Source organism: Dicentrarchus labrax, unplaced genomic scaffold, assembly GCF_905237075.1.
Source record: "Dicentrarchus labrax unplaced genomic scaffold, dlabrax2021, whole genome shotgun sequence".
Taxonomy (NCBI): domain Eukaryota; kingdom Metazoa; phylum Chordata; class Actinopteri; family Moronidae; genus Dicentrarchus; species Dicentrarchus labrax.
Window position 1 is genome coordinate 12,086,818 of NW_026136709.1, and position 18,433 is coordinate 12,105,250.

Sequence of the window (18,433 nt, forward strand, 5' to 3'; positions counted from 1 at the left end):
TTTATAATTGCCCCTTAATAGATCCTTAATTATTAATGTAACAAGAATAATTGCTTTAATTTTGTCTATAACTGTCATTTACCTATTAATTTACTTTATTTTATCATCATGTAGCTAAGTCCCAGTCAATGGGTTTTGGAACCATGGACGAGCCAACCATCCATCCATCCATCCATCCATCTAGTGCTACTTCTCATCTTACTGTGTGTTGCTGTACAATGCTGCATCTAATATCCCCACAGTATTTAATCCCAAAGAAACCCACATAGCAAGTACGCAGAGGCCATATTATCTGATCTAAGACCTAGCAAAGATCCATATGTTAACAGACATTAGCATACTCTTGTTGTTCTCACTTACTCTCATGCATACAGTAAAGAAGCTTTGCAAGAAACTAGAAGTGATGTGTGTAGTGAAGCCAGAGCAAATTTCCATCTGCAACCCCAGAGACGGGTATCTGTTGATGAGGCGTAACAGTGCTGACAGCTGAGATGTCACACACGCACATTTATCACCTAAGACATAATTGCTTCTTGGGTAAAGATACGCTTCACTTTCTTATACTTCAAATTGGTAATCTTACACTGTAGTTCTGAATAGTAGAAGTGTGTGTGTGTGTGTGTGTGTGTGTGTGTGTGTGTGTGTGTGTGTGTGTGTGTGTGTGTGTGTGTGTGTGTGTGTGTGTGTGTGTGTGTGTGTGTGTGTGTGTGTGTGTGTGAGAGAGAGAGAGTCTTGAAACAGAGCAAGATCAGTAGTATCAGCAGGTGTGAACACAAAAAGATGATAAAGGTGGATGTTTGCGTTTGGGAACATTGCTCTCCCTATTGGAGCACCTCGCTGGGAGTCAGCAGCTGTGAATGGTTCTCTAAAAGCTGCTGGTCCCACTGGGAACAAATATATAAAGGCTTAGGAACTACTGTAGCAAGGGAACTCTTATTGTAAAAACTGCCCTATAAGCTGCAAATCCAGCTAGTGCACCTGTAAAAGAGTACACACACTCATTTGTAGTAGTTGCACAATGCCTTCCTTTTACCTGAGGAGAATTACATAACTTCTTACTATACTTCTGTAGTACACAGTGCACATAGTACTTTACCTTCCATCGACTGTACTTGCCTGCTCTCTATCTTAGCAGTGAATTTTAAAATGTATTTACCTACTCTTGTAATTCACATATTGATAAAAGTGTGAACTTATTAACTGGACCAGTTTTCTGTTCAGCTTATGGACACATCACTGTGTAGCTGTACTGGTCACTACAGCAGGTTATAAAGGCCATGTCTGCATACACGCTCTTTGGATCATCATAATATGGTGTTTTTTTTAAGTTTCCCTAATGTATTCTGGTACAAGTGAATAGAAGGTATCTCTACTAAGAGAAAGAGTAAATGCCCACTGACAAAGTACAGTGCTTGCTGTTGCAAGTAAGCCTATTCTTCTCACTGGAATATTATTTACTATTAAAACACATAGAAGATAAACTTTGATGATATTTAATGTCTTAAATGCAGCAAAAACCTGTGTACTACTCACTAAAGATGCTTAAAACTGAAAAACTTAACAGATATTGCTAGTTGTAGGGTAGCACAGGGTTGTTTGAGGAAGAATTTTCCTTTAAAAGCTTAATCATATAAACACAGAGTCATTAAAATGCTTTACTCACATGTCTGTTTTTCAGGGAGTAGTAATCTTGAACGTTGTTAAATATAGCCTAATTAAACATACACTTGTTTTACATTATGAAATCAACAATAAAAATACATTTGATGATTTACATGTCATTACATATTGTACACAAGTCATTTAATATAGTTTTGTCTCTTAAAATATTTTAAAAAGGGAGGAAACGTCGTTATACTTACTACAGTATATACACTGCAGTTTCTTTAAACAAATGATGATGCATATTGAAATAAGCTGCCATACTCCACTACTGCCAATGTACCACAGTGTGTTTTACTTACTTCACTGGAAGTTTGTAAAACAAGTTGATCTGCACTGAAAGCAGGTTTAGACAGCACACTAGACTGAGTTTCTTCCACTGCTTGTGTTTCCCAGTTCTCTGGTGCACCTGTATACATTCACTGTTGACAGTGTTGCTGCAGTGCTGCTGAGCTGTGGTGGATGCTGCTCTAAAGGCTGAGGTCTGGCTGGGGATCGCCTGAGTGACTTAGGCAGAAGCGTTGCCCCGGCAACAGCACATCCTGGCTCCACTTCGTGAAAAGGCCTTACAAAAGGGACACTGACTTCACAACACAAACAACTCCGCTGCCACTGCTGTCGCAGATTCTGTAGAAGCTAGCCACTTATCTGCTCTTATCACTACAATATAGACGTACAAACTAGTATAGACGTGTTGTAAAAGGCTGATTGCTCTTCAGGGTCTGATGAATCCTTACATGTGTGGGTATAGTTTGTGTTATTCAATCAATCAACCATGCAGCATGAAGGAAAAGTGAATTATTTCTTCTTCTCAATAGCCATAACACTAATGTGACCTTTACAGAGTATTCTGTAAGGAAGCATCTTGCATGGCATTGACAAAAAAATAAAAATAAAGGAAAGAAAAATGCATCTTTTTGAAATTTCAGTGGAACTGTAAATTATTATTTTATATATTCAGTGAATACATTTTGCATAATTATTTTATTTGAATCCCATTATAATACCTTTTTTGGACAGCCCTTTATTGTTTTCATTTCTGACCCTTTGAGAGATTCCTTTTTGAGTACAAAAATGCAGATGCAACGTTCAGTAGTGCAGTGTGTGTTTCTGTTTGTGCAACTGTGTGCCATTGACATTGACATACTGCATACTCACAAGCCTCAGACCCTCTTCATTCACCCCACTAGTACAAAGAATGCCCTCTGCAACCCCTGTCAAACTACAAGCACCATCAATGAGAAGCCAGTGAATGAGAAAGAGGAAGACTGTGTGTGTGTGTGTGTGTGTGTGTGTGTGTGTGTGTGTGTGTGTGTGTGTGTGTGTGTGTGTGTGTGTGTGTGTGTGTGTGTGTGTGTGTGTGTGTGTGAGAATTTAATTCTCTCCCAGGTGTTTGGCTCAAAGAAAACGGGTAGATGTGAACATACTGTAGCTCATCCTGATATTCCTTTGTCTATTTATTAAGATGCAGCTGGTAGTGCTGCAGTGCTGAGCAAAAGTCCACCAATAATGAATTCACCTTCACCCACAGGCAATATTCCCTATAATGGAAATTATATTCCTTGGTTTCCAGCTTGCTGCTGTTTAAATGGTCATAAAACTAAATGGAAACCTCTGACAGCACCTTTCCTATGAATGGCATACAATATAACTTGCCATAAACATGGTCAATGTGCTTCCATCTTCTTTTAATGGCTACCACTGAAGACCAGACCTGTTTTATTTAGCCGTCAATGTCGCTGACCCTGAGTGGTGGTCTGATTAATAAAGCTAATTAGTTTCCCTCAGTAGGTGGGCCATTTTGCAGTAAATAGCTTTTTTATGGTTAACAACACATGTGTGGGTGTAGATATTTGTTGTATCTTACGTTCTTGGTAGGTAGTGAAAAGGATGCGGAAGCGGCTTTTGCGGCTCGCCTCATCCGCCCACATGCGGATGACACCCAGCGTGGAGACCAGCATGATGTCGTTGGCCACCGTGGAGCAGAACTTGCTCTTCAGGTCTTCCACCGAACTGAGATGAGACAGGATGAGATAAGAATTCATGGTTTATTATCAGGTATTATGGTTATTGGCTGTGCATTTCAATAATCCACAATATTAAACACAGGCCCAGAGCAGCCATGGTTGCTCATATTATTTTATTGTGATCACAACTTTATAATCTCAATATAACAAATTAGATGGTTTGGGAACTCATATTTGGTTTTAAGCACATTACAGTTAATTATACCGTTATATTCTAATCTCAAAATATCAAATATTGTTTTCTTTGACCATGATCCTAATATCCTGTTAACTTGAGATAAGAAGAAGTTAGGTTTTTGTGAAGTTGCCTATAAAATTGACGTCTGATTATATTTCTGTATATAATATATCTCTCATACGAGAAACTGTGTGACCAGGCAAGCAGCTGTTTTTCCTGCTACAGACGAGTTGAAACCAAGTGCAGCCCAACTCGCAGTACGTCGAGGCTTCAAAACTCCATAAAACAATGGGTGACGTCATGATAGGTTCCTACTTGGGTTGATCGGAAGTTGCTGTATTTTTTACTTTTTAAAGAACACTCTCAGAATATTATATTTATGAGTACGACTACTGACACCTTTTAAAAAGTACATAATCTGTACCGGATACTCGTTTCAGTCGAGTACTTGCTGGGTGTGGCTGAATATTTACTATACAGACATGAGAGTGGTGTCATTTAACTCTTTGGAAGTGAACACATTTCTGATAAATGTTTTAGACTATTCTCTTAATTGTAACTGAGAAACACTGAAATTTCTGTAATGTAAAAATTTGATCTGTTCATCAATCTTTGTTTTTGTTCTGTTACCCAGTCGGTTAGAGAGGCCAACCTGACATGGACTCACTAGGACAAAGTAACTATATCTTGACAAAACCATGAATTTCTTGTCCTTTCATAATTAAATATTTAAGACTTCACCAGAAAAAAACATTGTGATCACAAGATAAAGGGCCTAAAATTAAGGAGCAACTGAGCCCACTTTGAGCCTCTGCATGATTTATCAAAATGAAAGAGAAAGTCCCACCTGCCACCATCATACACTGCCACAAAATTGCGCTTGCATTCATTGGAATTGGCCATCTCATAGTCGAGAAAACGTAGGTAGATCTGTCCAATGCGAGGAGGCAGAGAGGAGGGAAAATACAAAGAGAAAAAGCAGAGATCAAATGAGGAAATTTAAGATGACAGGAAAAAGGTGAACAAAACAGAACAGAGAGGGTTGACAGGAAAGATTTCAGCTCCGTCCTATTATGGCCTGTGCATCTTACTCATTATCCCAGTGCCTGATATAGCAGCTCTGTAATGAAATAAGACTGACAGACTGCAGCTTGTACAAAGTCATTACATACGCATATCAAACGAGGACTCAGAGGCAGACAGAGTCTATTAGCTTTAGACTCATTATCCATATCTGTTGAGATAAAGCATTACACTAAACCTACAACCTTGTTAAACTTTAAAGAGACCTTGGACATTTTGCCACAAGATTTGGATGTTCAAGAGAGAAAATGTCATCCACTTAGAGACCCTTCCTTTGAAATTCAGTCTAAACTTTCAAAACATATACAGCATATAACAAAGTCATTCATGAGCAATATATACAGTATATGGACTATTTTATTAACCCACAGTAGCAATACCTTGTTTAATGAAATATCCACCTTGCTATCCACCTTGACTCTTCACAACAGCCATACTAGGTGAAACTAACACTTCCTGATTGCCTGCACATCAGTGTCTATCACTCATTTATCAGGCTGAGATCGCCCAATCACAGCTTATGGTTCTGGTCGGCTGCGCACAGCACTCGCCATCATTACGGTTAATGAGTGGACCGCTCCCGAACTGTGACAGGGAAATGTGACGCTTTAAATGCCCAAAGACGGAAGCTGCAGATGGAGCAGGATAATAGACCCTGCAATGTCAGCTCGGCTTCAACAACTTGACATGTGAAATGGATCGGAGGGGGAAAACAAGCTAGCCAATTCCCCTAGAGTTCTCATATTGGTGTCAATAATCTTCCTTCTAATAAAGATTTGGCATATTCAGCCAGTGTTTGGGCTATATTGGCTTTGTCACAAGAATCAGGGCATTTTTTCTCTTCTATGCTGTGATACTGGAATAAAATATTGCTCAATGTCAGAGCAAAGTTGCAAAGATGAATGTACATATATACAGTACTGTGCGGGGGCAGTATGTGCCTCACCTAAATTTAATTTGTCGCAGAGACTGTATAGACTTGTATTGATATTAAAATGTCTTAATCCCTGCAGGGAGGGCTGGAAGACAATTTCTTAGCATACGTCACTGAGGAGTGCTGTTGTGGTCTCTTCATTATTGCATGGATTTCCATTTCCTTTTAACGTGATTAAAAGATTGAGATAGTGGATGTTAAACTTGGTTTCTCAATAGGGTGGATGACACAGTGATTAGGTCAGTGATCTGAGAGGAACGTCATGTGACACTGTAGGAACTTACATAAAAAAATGCTGCAAAAGATTTCAGAAATATAAGGAAATTTAAAGAAAACGGTCACAAAAACAAGTTAAGTACAAAGCAGTTGTTATTCATGGATGATATTTAAAAATGGCTCCATTCCATGCGGCATGGGGCCAAAGAAGTCTGCTTTAATGTGTTATTGTTAAGGTTACAGTCAAGGTTAAGGTTATGGGTAGGTGCTCTCAGCCAACTTTGTCTCCATTTGTTTAATAGTTCAAGGGGCCAATAATGGGCAAAAGTACCTATAAGCATTTTAATTAGGTCACTTGGCCCAGTCAAAGTGACGGCAAATTAGACATGAAGTTTCCCACCCACAGCACAAAGAATGCAGTTAATGCAGCAGTCTGTAACCAATAAAAGTTCATTCAATTAGGGGGGACTAATTACAAATACAAAACATTGTTGATGAAGTGTACATTCAACTTTTTGAATAGACTTAATTTGGTGGTAATAGCTGATTAAAGCGATGAACCACCAATCACTAAAGAGCATAATCCCCCGGCTTGACCATGATAACTGGTTCTGGATGGAATCATGAGGCTGCTGGTGGTGTTGGAGAAGTTGGTAGCTGGATTGCCTTGCATTCAACATCTGCTCGATGCAAGATTTTTATATCCTATTGACTTTGGCTGATTGGGATAATAATTCAGGCCAGCAATCTAACATCAGCGCCATGCAGATTTCCACACTTTAATAACAGGCCATGTATACTGTAGCCATTTTGTGGAAATATCTTTTCTGTGTACTGTTTATGTTAGTATCATTTTTATTTATTACTACACACAAAAAACTGCTTAAAAAAAACACAGACTTGAAGTTTTGTACAGTCGTTCATGTCCCCCTCAGGCTGAAATTTACTCACTTCCTCTGACTTCTCATCTAGCGCCATCATTTGGTCAGAATTTTCATTTGTCCTAATCTTTGGCTTATGACTAAATAATAAAAAAACAAATGTAATTCCCATCAGCCTCAGTTGTACTTCGTGTTAAGCAAATGTTAGCAAGCTCAAATAAAGACTTCCCCCGGGTATTTTGTTGCCCATTTTTGGCATTTCATCAATACTAGAAATGTAACTGTAGCAGGTACGCTCACCAACTCATCATATTTTAAGGAGGCACAAATTATCCAGGAACGAAAAAAAACCTGAAAAGCCAGAAGTTAGAATGGAAGTACAGAGTGTTGTTGCTATGGAGAGGATACACAATTTCGTGTCATCACAGTGCTGTAAACCGACTCATCGCAAATTATTTGGTCTGAACTGGGCTTAACTAATATCCTTGCTGTGTCCCCCATGTTTCAGCCACCACGTACTGTATGTACACATATGTAGCCTACTATTGTATCTAAATGTGCTGGGGGGGGGGGGCAACACACAGTGATAAAAGAAAAAGTCCTTACACCTTGTTGCCACATACACCCTTTTATGCTGTAAAAGATGACTGCCTCGAATCAAAAATGTATCATTTTTACTACATGAAATGGTGTAAATGGTAACACAGACTGCTATTGTTTGCAATATATCTGCTGTGCATCCTGCTGAGTTTAGCATGGAAAAATAATAACTGCACTTCCTCGGGCCTGTCATATCTCTGCTCAACCTTTGCCGTCACTACAGCGATGTCTGATAGATGCCAGTTACTAGATTTGACCAGAAAGGCAATCAAGAAGGCCTCATTATTGGAAGGAGACATGGTGCAACTCAACAGATACATAAATAAAAGCTTTTTGTGTTGGTTTTTCTACAGCTCTTGTTGCTGAGCTGATCTAACTGGAGAATGATGAAGAAAAATCAGAGTAAAAATGGCATCACAAAGCCAAATGACGGCAATGGATCAGATAGATACAATCACCAATTTGTAGGACGAAAGATTGGCTCCAGCAGGAAAATAGGCTGCCTCTTCATTGATTCTGCAGCACCCAATAATGACGCAGAATCCATCACTGACTGGGGAAGAATATGTTCTCACTCTGTTCGCGGTGTTCATTACAGTCAGAATGAATGTCCATATTTTGGCCATTATCTTCATGAAAAGATACAGAAGGTGTCAGACAGTGCAGGCAGGTGTGGTGGGAAACAGACAGGACACAAATGATGTCTGAGGAAAATGCAGGAACTGTTATGAGTCAACATGAGGCAACTAAAAAATATTCCTCCACAACTAACAGCTGTCAGCTGAATTAAGACAGCTTTCCAAACGGAAAAAAAACCAAGAAGAAATGTTACTAGAAAAACGCAGACTGCAGTTGAAGAGAGTCGTTATTTTGTAAAACTCTTTTCATTGAAACATCGATTATCTCTTTATTGTAAAAGGCGATATTGTGCTGCACAGGCTCTACTGCTAACTGCATGTTGGTTTTTTACATTACTTTGGATACCAGCTATAGCTAATTTGTTTTTTGTTTTTTTAGGGGGGGGCGGTAATTTCTGAGAAATCTATTTATAGGAGAAGCTGAAATTAAAATGACACATGGTGGCGTAAAGCAATCACATTATGGCATTAAAATTGGTGCAGTGCTGTCACTTCTGGCAACAACACATGGTCATTATTGCTTACTTGCAGGTATATCTTTCAGTCAGTCTCCCCTTTCCCTTACCTTTCACACCATCCCTCTCTCCGCCATCTGCCATCTCACCCCTAAACTTCATCCCTATACATTTAGATCTCCGACAAAATGCATTATTAAGTATATCTTTCCCTTATCCCCTTTTCTCCTCCTCTGTCCCCCTCTTCTCCCTTCTCTCTGGAGTGCTCCGGTGCAGTCTAATTAGAGCCTCCGGTATAGGATGTCATTATCTCTCTGCTGTTTCTGGCACACTGGGTACAGTGCAGTACTGTATCAGCATAGGGAAATGAAAACCCTGCCCTGCACGCAGCACAACCCAACGCATGCACATACACATTGATGGGCTGAGGTTTCACTGCAGTAACATGTGAGCATGCATGTGTGAGCTTCAGAAAGAGAGAGGAAGTGAGAAACAGAGAGATACAGTAAGTTTTAGATATTTAATGTTTAACTGAGTGTGAGCAGTGCCGATAGAGGTAAGAGCTCCAGGACTGTATGACTGAAGATAGATCTGTGCTAAAAATTTTATTTGCCGGCTTGTCCATCACCGCCAATGACTGTCAGCCTTTGGCCCATGACTTGCCTAGTGAGACACTCCTGCAGGGCGAAATATGACACTGATTCAGACCAAATGAAATATATCATACTGCCAGGCTTGCTCACTCTGTCGCTTTTTCATGCACATATACAGCCTTGCACATACACATACACAGAGTCATGCATGGGACGCACACAAAACTGACTTATGGTCCTCTTTGGTGCCATAGCCACAACATACTGGCTGACTTACACACTCCACTTAGAGGGACTGAGGAATCAATGCTTCTTTTTAGAATCGACCGTTACAGACAGGGGCTCCACCTAATACCTGTTCCAGTGTTACTTATTGTATGGCTCCACCTGAGTGCTGATGGTGAAGAGAAGAAGAGAGGCGGATGACGTATTATAGTTCCTGCGGCCTTGGGGCTTAAAAGTAGCTGAATCTGAAGGACATTTCTGAAGGGAAACTAAAGGCATAAGCGAGAAATATGCGACCCGAAGAATATGTCAGATAAGAGCCAAGCAAGTGCTGCGGCCATGAATCACAGTCACGCCAACATTATCAGCCATTCATATCATAAGCCAGTGTGTGTGTACAGTTCAAGAGCCTGCAGCATGAAAAACTTGCATGAAAAACTACTATGAAGCAAATCACAGTTTTTTTTATCAGGGATGGAACAAAGCTTAATAGCTTCCCTAATGTGGAGTGTATCACTTTAAAAAGATCTCTGTGGTGGCCTCAAAAAGGAAAGGATAACATCTTGTAACATTAACAGGCGCTGAATTAGTGAAACAAATAGTGACACGGTTAAGCTGACATTGCTGCTGCCTTATCTCACTCCTGGGAACAACGGGAAAATGCACATACTCTGCAAACTGAATAAAAACCTATAAGGTACACCATTTTATATGTATTGACTTCAGATTTTCCCAGTAACCTATAAGTGTTAAGGTTAAAGGAGGCTTTTCTTATATACATTTCATGTCTATTTTCATTGTCTCTTACATTCCGCTAAAAATGTCGAACTAGCTTTTTGAACATCCCTGAAGCCATTACAACATAAATTGCAGGTCTATTTTACCTCACACTTTACAAATACAATATTGTAAATGTGACCAAACCCTTTAAATCCTAAAAAAGTAGACCTTATAATACTTTCTGTCCTTGAGTGAATTGTTCTAACCATAAAAGTCAAAGTAAAAATGTCTAACATCTTGCAAATGCACCCAGAAGAGGGCCAACACTATTTCAGCAGCAGATTTACTGCAGTCATGGACTGGACTGTGTATGCGTATATGATCAAGCCTTATGGACTCATAGGAGAAGTTATAGCATTTGTAAAATGTGGCCTTTTCCTGCACTGCTGCTCTACCCTCAGGAAACGTTTAATCCTTTAGCATTAATGCAGCACGGGTACCCCTGGTAGATAAGGAACCATGTCTAGCGTGTGTTTGGGGATGTAGCAAAGGTGTGCATGCGTATGTGTGTGTGTGTGCATGTCAGGATTTGTATATGTATGCAGGGCAGCGTGGAGAACACTGGCAGAGAAAACAAATGCAGGCTGTAGCAGGCCTCAGGGTCAAACTGCATGGCAACACTATTTCATCAGCACTAACGCTCCTTCCCTCTCTCTGTCTGTCTGGTCCTCTCTCTCTCTCTCTCTCTCTCTCTCTCTCTCTCTCTCTCTCTCTCTCTCTCTCTCTATCTCCTTCCATCCCTCTATTCCTCTTGGCAACAGCTTGCTGATTAAAAAAATGGGCCTGACCCCAAATAAACCCTTCTGCCTATCTGTCTGACCCTAGCAGGGGAACAAGTCCCCCCGCAGCCACGAACACTCACATTGGGATACTGCTGACAGCTGCAGACAAACCCACATGCAATATCAAAGCTTCCTGATGCAACCCCTGATCTTACTGCATGTGAAAGAATGCTGAATGGAAACAGCAAATTAATAAGGAAAAATATTCAATAGATCTTGAAGCTGGAATCAATGAAGACACGCAGTATTTGTCAAAGTCTTGTAGCATCTATTTTTTCTTGTTGATTTGTTGTCTGACATAACTGCGTTATGCTGTCATCAGCTCAGCTGATGGGGACAGAATTTCATTTCCATTGTGTTTTATGTGACATTTCAGAATTTGGCAGTAAATCTAATTCACAGTTGGATGGGAGCGTATCTTATGTCACTAACCTTCGAGCGCGGCGGAGCACGGATGTACCATTTACAGTCGACGGCCTCTGTGGCGCCAGCCTTCCCGTCTCTCGTGATCTGATGGGACTCAACGATACCTTCTGGACCAACCATGTCATACTGACAGGCTGAAACACACACATATGCATAAACACACACAAACACATGCATATACACAACACATATATATATATGCATATATATATATATACACACACACATGTTGTTCAAGCAAACACATGGACTCACAATTACCACACAAGTACACATACGTACATAATTTAGATAACTAGAACACAAATATTGTACGTATATAACTGGAGGAATCATAGTATAAATAGTTTTATTGAGACAAAAAGAGCAATGAGAGAGCTAATGTGAAAACAAGTGACAGAAAGATAAAAAGGAAGAAACAGAGGCAGAAAGAGAGTGAGGGAGTATACCTACAGGGCAGAGGTGGGGGTACTCCTAAGTCTGCAAAGTCCGGATCTGAGGAGAGAGCAGAAGGGGTGGAGGCATTCATTTTTAATAAATGATTACAAAATCAGGATCCTCACAGAGGCAAAAACAACCAGGTGTAACAATGTACTGAGGAACTTCCTGTAGAGAAAACAAATTGTAGCCCTCCCTCCTAAATGATTTTGGCATCCTTGAATGCTTCTCCACTCTCTGCAGTTGTCTAAAGGAAAGTCGTTGGCATGTTAGCCGTCATCCATATCATCTTCTGTCAAAAGTCCAAAAGTTGTGGTCAAAGGTCATGAGCTCCTGAGTGTGAGAGTTTTCTCTGGAACTTCCACTTATGCATGATTGTTGCACTGTTTGACATCTTTGCATTACACGTTTACAAAAATCCTCTATCCTAGAAAAAACCTGTTAATCTCACAAACCATAGCCAAGAAGATATTTTTTTAAACAGTAACTGCAGAACTGCTGATTGAACTTCCTACTACAGTATATCATTCATATTAATTTATAAAAATCTGGTCCCTTCTCTGTACAGTACCTCCTGAACGGATTTCTCTCCACAACCAAAAACTAGGATATCCACACAATAATAAATAAGCAAAGACCAACAGCAGGTGATTATACACTAATGAAAACATAATTATGCATATAATTTCCCATTTCTGCCAACAGATCCTCCTAAATGTTACATACTGGACTTTTAATGGAGTAATTAAGCTCAATGTCTTAGTTTCATTACAGTAAGTATTTGTGTACAAAAGTCTACTCCAACCATATGTACGTCTGAAGTAGCCTACAGAGAGCATTGAATGGAAAAGTCATTTTTGACCAAATAACATACAATTAGAACTCTAAATTGCTCTTATGCCAAACGATGGAAAGGAGTGAGCCCACCACAGTATTCCCACTCTTCTAAAATTATGTAAAATGCCCTCATTAGAGCTATAAGCAATTAAGGCCTTGCAAGCAAATTTGGAGGATCAAGGTCAAACTCTTGTGCAGTAGATGTTCTCTTGGGGTTTCACTCAACATTTTAATCAGTAAAATACGCAGCTGTATTTTACACCAACTTTGACAGTAATTTCATTTAATTAGGTTTAATATAATAAGCATTTAAATATATTTTTTTAAACAAAGTAGCTGTTGAAACCACTAATATGGTTTGAAACCAAGGCTGCTGCTGTTTTTGGGGGTAATAACAGCCAGTCCAATTAAAGGAGTATGACAATAAGGTCACTGTCATGTCACTATTGACTCACAGGACCAATTACATTGTAAGTCACAGCAAGAATACAATTGGGATTATATGTTTTTGGACTGACATACTAAATATGAGTAAAAACTCCTCTGAGCTCACCAAATAAGTTTAAGTCTTATCTTTGTTCCCTTTTGCAGTGTCAGAACAAAACAGAACTGAAGCTTAACAGAGATAAATGGAGGAGCAAAAACATTAGAAATAGCTTTAAGAAAGGTTTGAGATTTTTTTTAGCAGACCGTTGGGGACTGTTAATCTAATCCTTAACAAAACTTTCACACACTGTGAATAAAAACTTGAACAAAGCCAAGCTCAGGCCATACATTTTGTCAGCTAAATAAGATAAGGGAAGTGTCTGGTAAAGTTTTGAAAGTCAGCTTGAAGCGAAAATGTTTTAAACAGTTTTTTTAATGTTGCAATAAATTACATCAACAAGCGCAGTCTCGCTGAGGTGTGTTACCTTGTCTTGCTACTGAAACATCACAGTCTTGTCTCTTATCCCCAAAGATTCAATATCACCCCTCAGATGACTTCACACAAGACAAAAATTGACTCTTGAACAATCTCTACTGTTCTTTCACGTCATCATTTCTCTCTGTGTGTGCTGTGCGAGGCGTTGCGTGTTTCTCCCCACCAAACTCTAGCAGAATTTGACATACACCAGCTTCTAAAGCATAAATGGCTTCAAAATTAAGATGAACTGAAATCCAGATTCAAATTTAAAAAGACAAAATAAATGTTTTTTTTATTGTTAAAACATATTCCAAATAGGAGGAAATGAAATAAAAATGAAAACCATATAAGTTATCACAAGATCATTGTTCTTAGACTAATTTTGGAGCTAGAATTCCTCTGTAATGGCACGGCATGTCACCTTGTCGCCATGCTATGACACACAGCACTGTGTCTGAAAAAAAAAAAAAGAACTCCACAGTATTAAATGCATTCCTGCTGATTCCATTTTAGTTCAGCCTAGTGACAGAGCAGTTGTGCTTTCAAAGATATGCCGTTAGCTGTGAGCTCTGGGCTGCATTCATTTGAGGACAGAGCCTGCGGAAATAGGAATCACAAAAAAGGCTTCACATTAAATCTGATTGTTCCTTGCCAAATCGAGACATGGCTACCACTGACTGAGCTCAGTGTGGAAAATGAGGTCTGATTGCACAGCGTGAACACCTTGCCTAAATGTCACAGTTTTTTTGTCTGTATGTATGCCCTAATTTTTCTGTCTAGACATGAGTCAGAGCTTCAGTGTTTGTACGCCGAACCCAAGGAGCAGGTTCCATATACCTGGCAACACAGCCTGTCTGGTGACAGAACACAAGATGAAAAAAAGAGTGAATGAAATGGTGGGTGAGTGAGGATGAGCATTCAGTGTGTTTGATGATGACACTCACTGCATAAAACCTATAATCAAAGGAGAGAGATTCTTGGCCCGATTTCAGCTGTGTTGTAGTGGGGATTCAGAAGAGATGAACCTCCCCTTATGGTGAAAAGAAGAAGAGGCCGCTGAATACCTGTGTGCAAATCTAGCAAGGCTGCAGAAGACCCTCTCTCCTTGGTGCTTTCAATACCAACCAGGACAAGGTAAAACATTCATTTGAACACAAAAGCAGTCAAGAGAGGTGCTTAGATTCTACTCCTGAGGCTTTTTACAACAATTCCCTCCTGATTAATTGCTGCTTTCAACTAAGGCTCAAATGATCTGATCTATAAAAAGCTGAATGGGGAATACCATGCAGTTACAAGAGGCTCCTTTGGCCTTGGACAGCTAAGTGGCAGTGAGCAACTTTTTTGTCATTTGGGGAAAGTAAAACTTTGCTTGAATAGTACAAACAAATCCACCCACATGGCCACTCTCCATCTGGAGTGGTGGCAAGTCTCAACACAGAAAGCGCTTTTTTTTTCTTTCAAGAGCAAAACACAGACATCTACTGTAATTCTTTCTCTTTTATTTCACAAAGAAGTGAATCAAAGCAGAACCAGCTTATTTCATAAAAAAGCCACTGCTAATTATTTTTTAGATTAATTCATATTTTGGTCATAGATGGTACGCCTATCACAGTCAAAGCCCAAGTGGACATATTCAGCTTGCTTGTTTTGTCTGACTAGCAGTCCAAAACCAAAGATATTACATATTTTTATATTTACTATAAAATACAAAGAAAACTAGTAAATATTCACGTTTGAGAAGCTGGAACTGTCAATTACTCAATTACCAAATTGCAAATTGAGTCATTTATTAATCTTCAATTAATCAATCAATAATTTCAGCTGCAAAACTTTTAAAAGAAAATTTAAACATTTTAAAAATCTGTTTTTTCTCCTTTCGGCTGTTCAATGAGAAGATTGATATCACTCTCATGTCTGCACGGTCAAAATGAAGCCAGAGCTAGCAGATGGTGAACTTAGCTTAGTATTAAGATCTAAACAAAGGAAAGAGCTTTGCTCATATGAAACACAGAAGATACAACATACAACATGTTTTTTTGAAAGCATTATAGTTGCTGGCTTTTTTTTTACCGTTGGACATGTAGAGCCAGGCTAGCTGTTTCCAGTCTTTATGCTTAGCTAAGCTCACCTTCATCCAGCTCTAGCTTCATATTTAACATATAGCTATGAGAGAGTGGTATCAATCTTCTCATCTAACTCTTAGCAAGAAGGTGAATAAGAGCACTTCCTAAAATGTCACACTATTCCTTTAAGGATTTTTATTTTATATATAGCTCACCTCATGGATCTGATGCCCCTTGCTGCAGCGGCCATGGGTTCAGGCCCTTCGCTGTGTGTCGTCCCCTCTCTCTCCCCCTTTCCTGTCTATCTTGATCTGTCCTCTCTTTCTCTCTCTCTCTCTCTCTCTCTCTCTCTCTCTCTCCACACATACACACACACACACACACGTATATATATATATATATACACACACACATAAAGAATGTTTATGTCAACCATATAGCCTCCTTCCAGTTTGTCCATGTCTATTGATGTTGTCTTCGACAGGATGTGTGTGGTGTGTGGTAGGTGTGTGCAGGGAGCAGGTAGTCAGGTAGGCAGGGGAGCAGACAGGAACAAGGGATGCGGAAATCAAAGTGGAAGACAGTTAATGAAACAGTGACCTTCAGGTCATCTGTGCAGGTTATGCCAGAGATTTATTATTGGGTTTCGGCATCACTTAACCCATCGCAATCACAAGGCCAAGCAACCTCAGAGGAATAGATGCCCGATGTACACAGGCACGCACACACACAAACATACACTTTGGATAAAGGCTATTCATAACATGGCATCAAATGTCCCACTAAGAGGCTGCTATCCCTATAAATGCTTCTAGTGTGACCCTTGACCTTTTTAGACTCCGGCTACTGAATTTCAATCAGGTGGGATCCATCCTCGCTGCCATCAATCACCTCCTCTCCTTCGCTGCCCTCCCTGATTAATCGATTCAATCAATTACACGGATTGATAAAATGATTGATGAACTGTACAAAGCACGTGTACTCGTTTCACAGCGTGTGATTTAACCTTGTTATTTATAAACTGGATGCCTCAGCTCAGTCACAATATGTAATATTTGATTACAGGAAACTTCAAAAGCATCACTGAATGCATTTACATGTGCTCTAGTATCCTGGATATGATCAGGTTTTTGGAGGTTACATTTTGTGCATGTAAAGGTCATATCCAGCTCTAAGAAACATGGATAAGGTCTTATCCTGGTTTTGAGAAACATAGATTTATTCTACCTTCAGGGCGGCTATGCCTCAGGAGGTAGAGCGGGTTGTCCATTAATCGTCTACATGATACTAAACCCCAAAGGTTATTGTTTATGAATGGAATTAGTTAGATAGATTAGATTAGTTATGATATCGGGATATGAATGACCATGTTTCATGTAAATGCCATATCCCAAATACAAAACCGGGATACTAGTGTGCATGTAAATGCACTCAGTGTATGCTGCTACACTGCATTAGTACCATAATAAATACCCAACATATCAAAGTGAGCACAGATGTGGACATTTGGAATATGTGTGTTCTGTGCAGCTATTGTATTCACACTGCAGCTTCTCTTTTCTCTACTGCATTGTGTAAATGCCTTTTCCTGAGTGAGCTGAATTCAGAGCACATCCACACATGGCCACACCCTCTCCTCTCTTCATAAAGCTCGACTAAGTGTGTAATCTTCTGGGGCTTACTGTATTTACCCTTTGCAACACTGAAAATGCTCACTTTAAAGCCCGACTTTAAGTTGCCCCACAGCACTGCACATATTGAGATAGCAAAAACATAAATAAAAAAACAGTTATCATGCTACACTCACACCAATGTGCAGTAGGTATACACCCATATATAAAAGTACTGTTAGTGAAACCAGAGAGATTCAGAGACAGGGCAGAATTACAGAAGTTATGTGCAAATGGCCCCAGAAGCAAACACGAGCAGCTTGCAAATGCCAGCTCAAATTTGCTCATCACATTGCTTCAAAAACATGTTTATAATGCCAGCAGTGCGGCAATCGTAATTGTGTTTGGCAGGCAGACACAAAAATAATCATTAGGAATTTGTTCTAGTAAAAATTTCTGAAACAAATGATGAGTACGCCCTGATTACTTTGGCTATGTAGTGGGAAATGTCCTTTATTGAGAAAGTATGGGCACACACACATACAGAGATGAAACAGCATTGCAAAAATGTCAAGAGATTGTAAATTTCTAGTAACTGTACAATCCCAGGAATATTGAATTGCTCCTCATAATACCGGCACAACACTATGTTTTATTAATAAGACACAATATGTCTCATTTGGAATTGAACATTAGGCTCCATTTCTACACATCCCTTCAGTATTAGCTGCTGAGCCTAATGTATGTAAAACAGCATATGAATGAGGCTCATGATTATCAGTGTGTGGCAATACTCCAGGAACCAAACATGCAGAGGACACACTTGCATAAGCAGCCCACACACAAAAACTCAATTTCCCAGTGGCCTCATTTCCTCTCAGCTGCTCAGTGGTGACATTTAAATAAGCATCTGATTAATAATCTCTGCTAAAGTGGTTGATCAAGCTAATGAATGGCTGCCATTAATCACACCGGGCACAGCTGTGGATGGATCTGGAGAGACAGACAAGAGGAAGAGGTAGAGAGATATGGAAGAAAAAGGAACAATTTTCCACAGGTTGATTACTTCCAGCCCTTTCAATCACGACTAAGGAACAATTT

The 18,433-nt window shown here is 39.6% G+C and overlaps 1 protein-coding gene across 4 annotated transcripts in view; it reads right to left on the minus strand.

Moving 5' to 3' along the window:
* The window catches only part of neto1l (neuropilin (NRP) and tolloid (TLL)-like 1, like), a 66,477-nt gene that overhangs the window by 10,905 nt on the left and 37,139 nt on the right, over positions 1–18,433 (minus strand). For 3 of the 4 annotated variants that reach the window (XM_051410338.1, XM_051410339.1, XM_051410340.1), the window contains exons 5-8: positions 11,934–11,975; positions 11,487–11,614; positions 4,715–4,797; positions 3,530–3,675 (exon numbers count right to left, since the gene is read on the minus strand). In XM_051410338.1, coding sequence (XP_051266298.1) covers positions 3,530–3,675; positions 4,715–4,797; positions 11,487–11,614; positions 11,934–11,975 — 399 coding nt within the window. Of the gene's footprint in view, positions 1–3,529; positions 3,676–4,714; positions 4,798–11,486; positions 11,615–11,929; positions 11,976–18,433 lie in introns of those variants that run through there. The other variant, XM_051410341.1, reaches the window with a different exon arrangement.